The sequence below is a fragment of the Etheostoma cragini genome, chromosome 4 (genome assembly GCF_013103735.1).
Source record: "Etheostoma cragini isolate CJK2018 chromosome 4, CSU_Ecrag_1.0, whole genome shotgun sequence".
Lineage (NCBI taxonomy): Eukaryota > Metazoa > Chordata > Actinopteri > Perciformes > Percidae > Etheostoma > Etheostoma cragini.
The window spans coordinates 1,284,785-1,298,521 of record NC_048410.1 but is presented as its reverse complement, the minus strand read 5'-3'; the positions used below and the strand labels follow the sequence as shown (position 1 = coordinate 1,298,521).

At 41.0% G+C, this 13,737-nt stretch overlaps 3 protein-coding genes across 4 annotated transcripts in view; 2 read left to right on the top strand and 1 right to left on the bottom strand.

Moving 5' to 3' along the window:
* Positions 1 to 13,737, top strand: part of LOC117944112 (histone H3) — a 34,321-nt gene that overhangs the window by 13,535 nt on the left and 7,049 nt on the right. Inside the window, exons 4-6 of one of the 2 annotated variants that reach the window (XM_034870677.1) lie at positions 3,660 to 3,993; positions 6,709 to 6,714; positions 11,452 to 11,795. In XM_034870677.1, coding sequence (XP_034726568.1) covers positions 3,660 to 3,993; positions 6,709 to 6,714; positions 11,452 to 11,773 — 662 coding nt within the window. In that variant the 3' untranslated portion in view covers positions 11,774 to 11,795. Of the gene's footprint in view, positions 1 to 3,657; positions 4,079 to 5,675; positions 5,678 to 6,708; positions 6,715 to 11,451; positions 11,796 to 13,737 lie in introns of those variants that run through there. The other variant, XM_034870676.1, reaches the window with a different exon arrangement.
* On the bottom strand, positions 2,824 to 3,254 carry LOC117944114 (histone H2A-like). The gene has a single exon (XM_034870679.1). The coding sequence runs from the start codon at positions 3,237 to 3,239 to the stop codon at positions 2,856 to 2,858; it is 384 nt and encodes a 127-aa protein (XP_034726570.1). The 5' UTR covers positions 3,240 to 3,254; the 3' UTR covers positions 2,824 to 2,855.
* On the top strand, positions 9,118 to 9,829 carry LOC117944110 (histone H1-like). Its single transcript, XM_034870673.1, is given in 1 exon segment — positions 9,118 to 9,829. A coding segment is annotated over 1 exon segment (597 nt). The 5' UTR covers positions 9,118 to 9,152; the 3' UTR covers positions 9,750 to 9,829.

Sequence of the window (13,737 nt, the reverse complement as noted above, 5' to 3'; positions counted from 1 at the left end):
TCCTTGACTATTGTTTAAATTGGTTTGATGTTCTGAAACACTTAAGTGTGACAAACATGCAAAGGAACAGGAAATGAGAAAGGGGGCAAACACTTTTTCACACCACTGTATCTATCTATCTATCTATCTATCTATCTATCTATCCATGTATCTATCTATTTATCTGTCTGTCTATCTATCTATCTATCTATCTATCTATCTATCTATCTATCTATCTATCTATCTATCTATCTATCTATCTATCTATCTATCTATCTATCTATCTATCTCCGAACAGTGTACCTGTAGAGGTGGGAAAATCAATACATTAGATTAGATTAGATTAGATTCAACTTTATTTTCATTACACAGTTACAGGTAAAAGGCAACGAAATGCAGTTCAGGTCTAACCAGAAGTGCAACAGCAGCAGGTGCAGGATATACACTGGTTCCGTAAGTGCAGGACATTGATATGTACTGAAGAAATATAGAAAGGAATACTATTACAATTATGAACAAGGTTTCAAGGTAAAAATATGGCCTTCTGATGGCATTTCACCATTTCATGAAATTATGATTACTTATTTCTATAAATATATGTATGTACTTCTTTCAGACATATCTGTGAGTGATGTGGATGTATTTTTGTATTTCAGAAGTTTTGTATTTAGCTCTTTTTTGGCTTTTTTAGAAATAAGACAAACGCACAGACATATCTGTAGAAATAAATTCATATAAAATCAATTTTATAAGTCATTTTTTTCTGTTCTAAGTTGAGACATGTGGCCAGGGTACTATTTTAGTATGTAGCCCATGTGATATGCTTACAGTAGTGGTTTTATTAATTTTTCAGATGATTTACTTGGACGGAAATAGAAATTCTGTGTTCTAACCTCTGGAGCTCTGTGTCAGTAAGGCCTAGTGTCACACTGCCACTAGAAACAACAAGTTGAGAGTGTTAACTTCCCAATGAACTCAGGGTCATCCCAGAGGGCCAAAGCATGTCGAAACTGCAGCACTTTTTTAAGGGTAAAAATTTAGGCGAGAAAATCCTATATTTTCAAGTGTCTCTGAAGAGGGTAAATAGAACAGTCAGCAGTGCAAATTCAAATGTAAGTAGTGCAAAAAGGCAAGTAAAAACACACAATGAACACATATTGCAGCATTGACTTAATTGATTTAGTGTTAAATGGGTTTGTGCTAAAACAATTGTTTATTTTGAGTTTGAAAAACATTAAAGTAAGATACAAAAGAATGGTACAAAGTTAATTTCTGTTGAATTTCATCAATTATGTAATATTGTTATGGAATCATCTTTTTCTTTATTCAATGTGTAATGCTTAAGTGTTAAGCCAGTTAAAATTTATTTAAAAATGTTAACTGTGGTTCTGTCAGAGGATTAAAACCTAACCTACTAGTAGACAGACTGAGAAAGGCAAAATTAGAATAAAAGTGCTAGTTGGTCATTTGAGTTTCCTTGTGTCCTTTGGAAGGTGAACAAGAAAAGTTCAAAACAAAACAGTAACAAAAAATTGTTATGAATTGCAATATGTTTAAAATCACAATAATATCGTATTGAGACGTGAGTATCATGGTGACATCGTATCGTCTGGTAATACTGAAATGTTATCAGACATAAACATGACAAGATCATGCATTTTTTTTATCAATTTACCATTTTAACTCTTTGGAACTAAATTACTATAACTAGTTCCTATTTAGCTCTTACAGTTTAACCCATTTTTGTCACCAAGCTATCTGATGCATCATGTTATCCTTTTGTGTGTGCTGATTGCACATTTACACGTCATCAGTCCCATCAGATTAAAGCTGTACCAGCATTTCCATCTCTGTGGCCGCATCGTTTCCATCTCTAAAGCACAACAAGGGCATCATTTAATTTCACATCCCCCACAAACTATTCACAGCGAGACAATTTATCTGATGGCTTCAACCAACAAGTTCTTTTAAGATCCACTGCAGAGTCCTGAAAAAGCATTTTTTTGTTATCTGATTAACTTCACATTATATTTACACAATAGTTGTTCTTTTGAATGTTTTATACCGGGTCAGTTTTAATGTTCTGTTGCAGCTCTGTGATCACTGTAGGGCAAACACAAGAGGGTTATGTTAGATTCATTCCTGCATGATCACCCCCCCAACACCACTACACCTCTGGTTTTGTATTATTCTCTATTTCTCTTAACTCTGTTTAAGCATAACCTCAGATACACTTAATGGAAAATGGATGTTTTCTGGCAAGAGCATGTTTTCAGTTTGTCATTATGGGTTACTGAATCAATGGAAAAAAAATTCCAATTGAGTTGACAAGGTATAACCCTCACCCTCATACGGTGTGTCTTAATTACTGATGCCATGTGTTTTACATCCCATCCAATTAAGTAGTCTTTGAGCTTTTAATGCTGAATTAGCCCATTCTACGTTTCATTTTACAGCTAACCTTAACAAGTAGATACACAATTCTGCTGAGCATCTGTTACCATGTTTAATTATTGGCGTAGTATTAACCATTTTGGTTTGGACGTTCTTATCTGATGTTAAAACAATGTTTCTTTGCAGAAGTGAAATGTTCTACATGTTATTGGGTTTTATTTAAGTATTGATCATACATATAGTGTGTGTGTATACACAGATGTATGACCATCTAGAGTTTCTCTAAGGTTATACTCTATTACCAACACTTGCAGTTCTCAACTATTCATGGCTTTACTTAAGTATTTGTTTAGTTTCTGCATAGGTTGGACAACAGCATTTTCTCCATGACACATGTGAAACCGAGCTCTTTATCAGGAGTGTGTGTGGGTGGCTCTTAAAAGAGCCTTTTTGTGTTTAGTGTCCAGTCAGAATAAACAGTTCTACTTCTTGGCGGGCTTCTCGGTCTTCTTGGGCAGCAGGACGGCCTGGATGTTGGGCAGCACGCCGCCCTGAGCGATGGTCACTCCGCCGAGCAGCTTGTTGAGCTCCTCGTCGTTGCGGACCGCCAGCTGCAGGTGGCGGGGGATGATCCGGGTCTTCTTGTTGTCGCGGGCAGCGTTTCCAGCCAGCTCCAGGATCTCAGCGGTCAGGTACTCCAGCACGGCCGCCAGGTAGACGGGGGCGCCGGCTCCCACGCGCTGAGCGTAGTTCCCCTTACGGAGCAGCCTGTGAACACGGCCGACCGGGAACTGGAGCCCGGCACGAGAGGAGCGGGTCTTGGCCTTAGCTCTAGCCTTTCCTCCGGTTTTTCCCCGTCCAGACATTTCTCTTGCTTCTATTAGGCTCGCGTACGAGATAACGTTATAGGTGTTCTCGTGAGTATCGACTCAGAGAAGTGTTGTACCGACGGCTGAAACCCTCCTTTTTATGTCCGCGGAGCGCGGGAGTCGGTCATTTCCAGCCAGACCAACCAGAAAAGAGGCTTCCAGCAGAGCAGCAGAGGGCGGCCCGCTCTTGCATTTTTGGCGGACTTTTTGAAAGGATTGTCCGCCAATAAGCGACGGAGATGCGGGCGGTGGGTCGCTCCTTGAGGCGGTGCTAAGCTCCAGCGGAGCCCCTCGCCAATCAGGAGCCGCCGAGCCGGAGGTCTTAATCTGCGACACAATATCTCACATCCGGTCCCACACTTTAAGATCCGCGTGGCTCTTAATTTCGGTTTACATTTCTTCTTAACGTAGAAAGAGAAACCATGGCAAGAACCAAGCAGACCGCCCGTAAGTCTACCGGAGGCAAAGCCCCCAGGAAGCAGCTGGCCACCAAGGCTGCCCGGAAGAGCGCCCCGGCCACCGGCGGCGTGAAGAAGCCTCACCGTTACAGACCCGGTACCGTGGCTCTGAGGGAGATCCGTCGCTACCAGAAATCCACGGAGCTGCTGATCCGCAAGCTGCCCTTCCAGCGCCTGGTGAGAGAGATCGCTCAGGACTTCAAGACCGACCTGCGCTTCCAGAGCTCCGCCGTCATGGCTCTGCAGGAGGCCAGCGAGGCCTACCTGGTCGGCCTGTTCGAGGACACCAACCTGTGCGCCATCCACGCCAAGAGGGTCACCATCATGCCCAAAGACATCCAGCTGGCCCGGCGCATCCGCGGAGAGAGAGCTTAAACTGTCTGCTGCTCCACACACCACAAAGGCTCTTTTAAGAGCCACCTAATCATCCTCAAAGAGTAGTCTTCCAGCCTACGCTACAGATTGGCTTTTGAATGAAATTTGACACATATAGCCTATGCTTAATTGAATTTACAGAAAGGACATAAAAACATATTAGATTTATATTTACGTTATCTGAATGTCTAGTAAAGTTAAAATGACCCTACATAAACACAATGACCCCGTATTAAATTGTCTTGCTCACTCCTCATTTAAAGGGCTCATTCCTCTGACAACACCTTTTTAATCAATTAATAATCAACAGTATACAGTAAATTGCTCTTGTAAAGATTCATCTCTACAAAATCCTCTTTAATAGTTTATTTAAAAAAATATTTGCTAACAAGCAAAAACTGTAAGAAAGTGACATTAAAGAATCAGGGTAATCATAGTGCTAAGTGCTTGTAGACTTAATGTTAAACCTTAAAGTCTTTACTTTTATATAAAACATTCTCACAAAATCTAGATTTAAAGTCACAGAACAAGTGAATTCCTCCAGTTGATTCATGAAATTAGGACAAAGTCTTCTAAAACTTGTTTTTTAATGGTTCAGATAATGTTGTTATTAATGAATGTTATCTAATGCTAACTATGAGTGAACCTTGACACAAACACAAGAAGACAACGTGTAACACACTGTGTGTTTGGGATGTTTTCTTTACATCAGTCTAAGACGTTTTGTCTGGCCTTAAAAAGACCTCCTGCTGAAAGTTAAGATTTTAAACTAAAGTCAAGCCATCGCTTTTCATCATTAGCTGCATCCTGCTATGTCCTGTAAATAAAATTATTATAATTAACTCGCAGACTGTGAGAGATCTCACAGCAGAATTAAAACCTGTCAATGACTCCATGAAGCCAGAGGAAGTTCCCTGCATGCAGAGTGGGACACACCATTCACGTTGCATCCTGTTGTGTCCTTGTCGATCATGTAACCGTGACATCAGAGCAGGGTACAGGTGAGATTTTTTGCATAAGATGATGGTAATAATAATAATAAGTTCTTTCTCAGATAGAAAACTCCTCTGCTCACTGACAGGAGGCATATCTGATGTTCTGGCCTTTCTGCTTTTGGTCTCTCGGATCTCCTTCTCTTCATCATTGTTCAAACTAAAGACAGCTTTCACCCTCACTTCCTGTTTCCCTAACACAGAGAGAAGATCCTCCTCTATAACATTCACCCTCAATTTGTCCAATTTGTACAAACTGTGTCAATGTTCTTTTTAATTACCCAAAATAACATGATTGATTCCACACAACGCTCTTTGGCAATCTCTACTTTTGGGACGTCTTATTCAATTTTATAGCATTTGAAAAAAAAATTGAAGTGGTTTTGAAATGGTCTGATTATCCATCAACAAAGTGTACATTCCTTTAATTTTAATCTATATATTAAGTGTCACGTAACAATGAAAAAGGCATCAAAAGTGTTGAAAGGTGAGGATGATAACTAAACTGCCAAATGGTGTTGCTTCACCTGTGACTCAGGTGTGTTTCAGGCCATAGGTCTGATTTAAAGCTGATATTTAGACCGATAGTTTGCAGCAGGCTGAAGCAGCAGTCATGTTAATGTTCAACTGAAGGTTGAATGCAGTGGAGGAGTTGAAATACACTTTAGTTACATTACAGAACAAAGTGAACTTATACACTGACAGCGCTTCATAGACTATGAACTGTATTGTTGCTCTTTATTCACGTTTCATCAGAATATAGCGTAACATGTATTGTATTAGTATTTGCAAACTGCTCTTTTCCTGTAAAACTTTGATAAAAACTTTTGAAAGCAATAATAAATAAGTTGAGAAAAGTCAATATTTTATTACATTTCATGAAAGGTTTAGGTAAAAACGTGTATTTATATATATACAGACATCTGTTGCCGAAAGTTGCCGATGCATTCAGCACTTTTCTTCATGATTTTACGTTTGACACTTGTGACCCGGCGGTGGAGTTCTGTGGCATCTCCTACGTGGTATCACATTTAATCCACATTAATCTATTAGGACCCTTTACCCCAAAAAACCCGGTCCTGCACCTCAAGGCTCCGGCACTGCTTCATCCCACAGGCCTTTGAACTCATCCTGCTTCTCTTCATGCATTTACACTTCTTCAATCTCATTCATCTAACTACTATGTACACAAATGTTATGTCATTTCACTTTTTTTGTATTTTACCTGTTAATGTTTAGACCTGTATTAGAAGAGAAGGCCTTGTCACTACACATAAGTGCAGTACCTGTGCAACAAGAGTGAAGCAAAACCTTTACAGTGTTGACAGGAAACATAAAAATATCAAATGTAGGTAGTGAAGCAAAAAACGCTTTATGCTCATTATGCTAAAATTGTTTGGTGTATCAAAAGTCCTGAATATTAAATGTTGCACTGAAATGAAATGGTTAAATAGTAAATATTCCACTGTATGAAATGGTTAAATAGTGAATATTGCACTGCATGAAATTGCACAATTCTGCAGAATTCCAGTGTCCTTTTAGGTGTTTTTTATTAGTATTGCAGTGGGCTGTGAAGTGGTGTCAGTGCATGTGTGAGTTCAGAGTGGTGATGGCTTTTGGGAAGACAATTTGAATTTGCAGTGCAATATTCTGTTCTCTTAAATACAAGTTTGTTTTTTCTTACTGGATAAAGTTTCCAATGTTGTGAGATATTGAGCGTTGATCCAGATGCCTGAGACCGAACATTTTCCGTACCAACAAAACAGGTTTAGTGTTGCCATGCACCTGACAAAGAGAACCATGACGTTTTCAACAGTATATCCCAGCGTGGATTTTTTTTCAAGATGGTCCTCAAACTCAATGTACTAATGTGCCACATGATGGGTTTTTATTTAGCACCAAATCTGGGATCAACACCCAGATTTTCTAGAAAGAATAACCATAAATGTCCTAACCTGTTTAAAATCTGCTCCTAACCAAAACACAATGTATTACAGACTTGTGACTTTACACTTAGCTGCATCCCAAATTTGAAATTCTTTCCGGTGCTGTAGGCAACCAGCACTTGATACAGATTCATAGACTACATGCAATTCATCAGTTGTTGCACCTTCGGCACTGACTACACTTCAGTTAGTAAAAGCACACAGGTTTGCTTTGAGTTGAGTTTGTGAAGATAAAGTCAGTTTCATATCCGGATGCTTCGTTAGAACTTTACCAAAACAATACAGCACCATGAAGATAATGTGGCCGAACAAACGTTTCTTAATGTCCAGTTCGAGGTTGTTGTACCAAGGCCAATAACGCATGATGAACGCCTTGAGGCAGCGTTGTTATGGATCCCTCTGCAGTCAAACATCAGGACGATATTCATCAGAATGCAGCCTAATAACAAGACGACAGACGTACAGGTCAGAGTTAAATTCATTGTCTCTTGTTCAGTTGTGTGCGAAATCATTTTGGAACAAAATTATCCCCATCCATCCAAGAGGGAAAATAACAAATTATGAAAGAACTGCAAAAATGACTGGGTCATAAAGAGCTGTAAGGAAAAATGCCTTTACTAATTTTAGCTCTGTAGAATCTGAGCTGCTGTATGGATCTGAGGTTTTAAAGTAAGTCCAAAGTTACTTTCAACCTCAGCAGCGTACAGGGGCTTTAATGAGTTTACACTCCCACGCTGAAGTTAATTTAAAAAGAGGAATAAAAAAAACATATTTTGGAAAATGTATCTAATGTGGGGTCTGAGCCATGCTGGATGATGGGAATGAATAATGTAAATAATAATCTTCTCCCTTAAAATACAGTGGACATAAGTATACACCCCCCCCCCCCCCCCCCCCCCCCCCCCCCCCCCCCCCCCCCCCTATGTTGATTTCCCATAGAGGCACATTTTCACTTTTAAAAGCCAGTTATTTCATGGATCAGGAAACTATGCATCCTGATAAAGTTCCCTTGGCCTTTGGAATTCAAATACACCCCCTATCATCACATACCCATCACCATACCTAGAGATTGGCATGGTGTTGTTTTCAGTTAGCTTAGCAGCTGGTTTGATTTGAATTGAGAGATAATCTGATGGAAAGTTGATGAAAATCACTTTATTCACCAAAAGCGTCAACAGACACATGAATGTGACATGGCAACCTGAAACACAGAAGTTCAACAAACAGTCTACAGCTGCATAAAGCATGCTTAAAATGACTTAGAATAACTTAATGTAGTTTTACAAAATTCAGTAATGGTATAATTCAGTTTAACTGTAACCAATGATCTCCCTGTGTGATGTTTGTAATGGTTTGTGAATGTTATGTTTTCTGAATACATAAATAAAGAAATCCAAATATGTTATCAAAAAAAACTGTAACCCATGGTGTAGTCTCCTTGGAGAAGTGAGTAGCAGTAGCCTATGACTAAGGATAAATCCTCCTTTTATTATGATAGGTTTTGGGCTGATGGGGATTATTCTGTAAATTGACGGTTTATTTGACGTATTCCTCAGCAGAGGAGCTGTTCCCAGCGAGCAGCTCTGATAGGAAGTCTGGCTAAACTCGGCCATGTTCAGTGTGTTTGCTGCCACCAGAATAACTTCAATTTATAACCAACTCATCAGCAACAGGTGGTTGTTTTAACCTCGAGTCCCTGAACAATCATGTGGACCAGCTGGAAAACGGCTTTAAATGAAACTGGGATGCGATTTAAATCATTTTAGAGGAGAAATGAGTGGGAAAAGCCGCTGAGCAGTGCTGTCCGCTGCGGGGAGGAGGTGAGGTTTGGAGGCTCCACAGACTAAATGCAGAGAGCATCGGAGCTCTGCGGGACTACAACATGAAGAGAACCGAGTCCGCTACCGGCCCCGGCACCGACAATCTGCACCACCTCTGCCACATTTAGTTTGGAGGCTTTTTTCAGTGAAGAGAAAACACAAAGTGGCCTCCAGACTGCACGGAGGAGCCACCGACGGGGGTGGGTTGAGTCTCCACGGTTCTCATGGTGTGTTTAAGTGCTCCACCGTGTTCTGTACTTTTCATCAGTTCAGTCGGACTCTGTGTTATTGTGAGTTGGAACAGAAACATAAGTAGAAGATGGCAGAAGTAGCTCCAGCCGCCTCACCGGCTAAAGCAGCCAAGAAGAAGGTGTCCAAACCGAAGAAGACCGGCCCCAGCGTCGGCGAGCTCATGGTCCAGACCGTGGCCGCCTCCAAGGAGCGGAGCGGCGTGTCGGCGGCCGCCCTCAAGAAGGCTCTGGCTGCCGGAGGCTACGATGTGGACAAGAACAAGGCCCGCGTCAAGACCGCCATCAAGAGCCTGGTGGCCAAGGGGACTCTTGTCCAGACCAAGGGGACCGGGGCCTCCGGATCTTTCAAGATGAACAAGGCTGTTGACACCTAGGCTAAGAAGCCGGCCCAGAAAGCCGCTCCTAAAGCCAAGAAGCCCGCAGCGGCCAAGAAGCCCAAAGCAGCGGCAGCCAAGAAGCCCGCAGCCGCCAAGTCCCCGAAGAAGGCCAAGAAACCCGCAGCGGTCAAGAAGGCAGCCAAGAGCCCCAAGAAGGCCACTAAGAGCCCCAAAAACGTCACCAAGAGCCCCAAGAAAGTGGTGAAAAAGGCTTCTGCAGCCAAGAAAGCCCCCGCAAAGAAGGCTGCCAAGCCCAAAGTGAAGAAGGCAGCACCCAAGAAGAAGTGAGCTGTAGTCCGTCTCATCAACAAACGGCTCTTTTAAGAGCCACCACATCATCCTCTAAGAGCATTTTCCTTTTTAGTCTTGTTCTGCCATTAACTGTAGCCTTCAGTTTGTTAATAATCAAGAGTTAACCCAACGGTTGAAATTTAGTTTTTCAATTAAGAAACCTATAGGCCTACTTTAAAAGAAAAATGCAAAAGTAGGAGCAATAAATGTCAGCTTTTGAACAAAAAACGAGCTAAAATTAAATAAATTTAGATATTACCCAATCATTTTGGCATAATGTGTTTTTCCCTCTTGGTAATTATGGGGATCCATTTGTGCCAAAATTATGTTACACGCTTAACTGTGAAGAAACTATCAATTCAACTTTAACCTGTACTTCTGTTGTCTTCTTATTAAGCTGCGTTTTTATGAATATTGTTCCTGATGTGTTTGACTACGTAGACGGATCCATAATGATGCGAAGACTAATCTATGAGACACAATGACGGCGTATGTTTGAAGAGAAAAGGTGTGATCAGTCACCCCTGAAGCCATTAAAGAAAGACTGGCCACACTTCTTTGGTGGACCCAACAACTCCTGTTGGTTTAATCCGATACATTAGATATCTTGCCGTGAATAGTTTGTGGGGACTGTAAAATTAAATAATGACCTTGAAGGAAATGTGCTTTAGTGATGAAAGCGTTGAACTACAGAGATGGAAATGTTGGTACAGCTTGAATCTAACTGGGACTGATGACGTGTAAATGTGCAATTAGCAAACACACACAATGATAACATGATGCATGAGATAATTTAGTGACAAAAATGGGTTAAGCTGCTCATAGATAGATAGATAGATAGATAGATAGATAGATAGATGGAGTGGGGCTCGAGAGTTTAGTTGCAGTCAAACTTGTTTTGGGGACATTTACTTATTTTTTTACAAATAAATGAACTTAGTTTGTTTCATTGACCTACATGGTCCTTATGTGAGTTTCAGACTCTAACTGTTCAGCATAAAGGCTAATATGTTTTTATAATTTCAAATCTGTTCCCCTGATGTTTCTGATCTCTCTCAAACATCCAGTATGTAGTCAGAGAAGCTCTCTGTGGTTTGTTACATTTGGTAATGATTCCTTCCCCAGGTCACCACGATGTTGTCTCCTGCTGCCATCTTGTGTTCAAAAATTGCATTATGAATACATTATTGTATTCTAAGGGTGATGTAAAGACTTTGTCCTGAAAAAGAATGATAAAGTGAGGTATCTTTGAAGTAAAGTCCCAAACAATAAAGCTTGATTTTAGAAAATGACAAGTCAAACTGTTATTATCAGGACTTTGTTTACAGAGAAAGATGACCTGGCAAGAAGGAGATGTTTCATAAAGAAACTTATTCGTTAGAAATTAGTTACCATAATGAAAAGAAAGGACTTAACATTATTATACTGAATTTAAAACAAAGGTACATGAGGCTGTAAAGCTTCACTCTGAACCTCCGAAGTATAAAACTACTATAGAGGCAGGAAGACACGAAGGCTAAAACAAACACATGGATACATAATCATCAAAAGAAAAGAGGAACGGTTAAAACATGATGTGGGCGGGGCTGATGGATTTGGCCCCGCCCACCAACGTTGGCGCCATCTGTCTTCCCTTACGTCCGCAGATAAGATGTATATACAGCCGGTCGGTGGTGGTGAAGCCATTCGTTCAATCGACTATTGTAACAATGAGTGGCCGCGGAAAGGGAGGCAAAGGACTCGGTAAAGGAGGCGCTAAGCGTCACCGTAAAGTTCTCCGTGATAACATCCAGGGAATCACCAAACCCGCCATCCGCCGTCTGGCTCGCCGCGGCGGAGTGAAGCGGATCTCCGGTCTGATCTACGAGGAGACCCGCGGTGTGCTGAAGGTCTTCCTGGAGAACGTGATCCGGGACGCCGTCACCTACACCGAGCACGCCAAGAGGAAGACTGTGACTGCCATGGATGTGGTCTACGCCCTGAAGAGGCAGGGCCGCACCCTGTACGGCTTCGGAGGATAAACTACAAAATCTAACCCAGAAACTACAAACCAACGGCTCTTTTAAGAGCCACCCACTTCCTCTATAAGAGAAATGTTTCATGTGCGTTGATACATAATATCGTTGAAATACAATTTATCTGTTATTTATTAATATTGTACATTTGCATTGATTGGAAGGTTTGCTATATATAGCACGCACGCACGCGCACACACTTTACAATCGGTAAACAACGCACCAAGTAAAGTAAGGAAGTACAACTTAATCTTACTTGAACTTGGTATTAACAACAGAGGTAAATGAGACAATTGTGTTCAGCCAATAGCTTTTAGTGTTTTAGTCAGTGGGCGGGGTAAAGAGGGTCTGTGAGTAGGGGAGTTTTCAAAAATATGTCTGTATGAAATGTGATTATTAGGCTGGTGATGCGTTAAAAACTAGTGAGTGAAATCTTCTTGTTCTGTTTATTACTTCATTTTAGCCTAAACTAATTTAGTTTATCAGAATGTTCTTATATTGCACGTTTATTCTTTCCCAGTTGGGAAACTGGAGTTGCTCTGCTCTCTTCAAAGCCCCCAGACCCCTTTGACAAAAAGACATTTTACCTTGCAGAAGGCGGGAGTTGCTGTTCTACCGCTGCCTCCACCTGTCAGTTTGTGCGATTGTGTGACTCTGGTCCTCTAAACAGTCCCACTGTGACTCAAAGTAATGTCAGTAACTAAGCAACGAGTTACTCCAGTGTTCTGCGAGCAACAATTACTGTTTTTTCTTTTCTTTCAAAGGAGCATTGTTCAATCCCAGTCTCATCATGCCACATGTCAAAGCAACCAGGGTTTGAACTCAGATGTGCATTCTACATACTGTACACTGCAATTTATAATATCCTAGTTCATCTAAGTTCACCCTGCCATTTAGAACCTGATTGTTTCACTTCCCAAACTTTTTCCATGGATGTATTAAGAGATTTTTTCACGTCAAGGACCCGTAGACTGATAACTATGGAAGAAATTGTAAGGAAAATTAAATATTTCCCTTTTGGCTGCAGATCCACTGGAAGCCCTTGGTAGCCCCTGGTGGTCTCCGGAGACCACAACTAGTCAAAATACAGAGAGATTTATATAACAATTAATTCAATTAAATTAAATTTTATTTATAGTATCAATTCATAACAAGAGTTATCTCAAGACACTATACAGATAGACCACACTCCAGAATTTACAAGGACCCAACAGGTCTAGTAGTCTCCTCCAGAGCAAGCAACAGTGAGACAGTGTCGAAGAAAAACTTCCTTTTAGGCAGAAACCTGGGCCAGACCCAGACCCAGGCCCAGGCTCTTGGTAGGCTGTGTCTGACGGCCGGTTGGGGTTAGAATGAAAGCAAATGTCAAAACATTATGTACCGTACACAATACATAATGTTCTGTTGGTTGCAAGTTAAAACATTATGTTTTCTGTTGGTTATGATATTGAGACTTGTTTCTTTGGATTATAACACATTGTTTTGTTCTCTCATTTGTTTATTTTCAATTAACCGCTAAAAGTCTGACAGAACAACTCTCTGATGGCGGACTACAGTAGGCCAGACTAGTGCAAATGGAAATGTAATGTTTGTATTTTAGTGTTTGTTTTTTAAATACTCGCGTTTTACCCTTGAACCTGCTAAAAGGGCAAATTACAGAACGGAACAATAACAACATGATGGGGTAATTAGTGAACATCCGGTTTAATCTGCTATACTTACTTTTGAAACACCGTGCAGTTTAAACGTAGTCTTGTTGTGAACACAGCAACTTGACTGATCTCTTCTCTGATTGGACGATCATGCTTACGCTCAGTTGGACCAATCACGAAGCAGCTAGGTACATATAAGGCCGGTTTAAGGCAACGGGAAAGTATCATATCCCATATTCTAATATACAAAATGTCTGGACGGGGAAAAACCGGAGGAAAGGCTAGAGCTAAGGCCAAGACCCGCTCCTCTCGTGCCGG

Bases quoted from the DNA above. Each gene is read 5' to 3' on its own strand.
- LOC117944114 (XM_034870679.1), bottom strand. From the start codon at position 3,239: ATGTCTGGACGGGGAAAAACCGGAGGAAAGGCTAGAGCTAAGGCCAAG.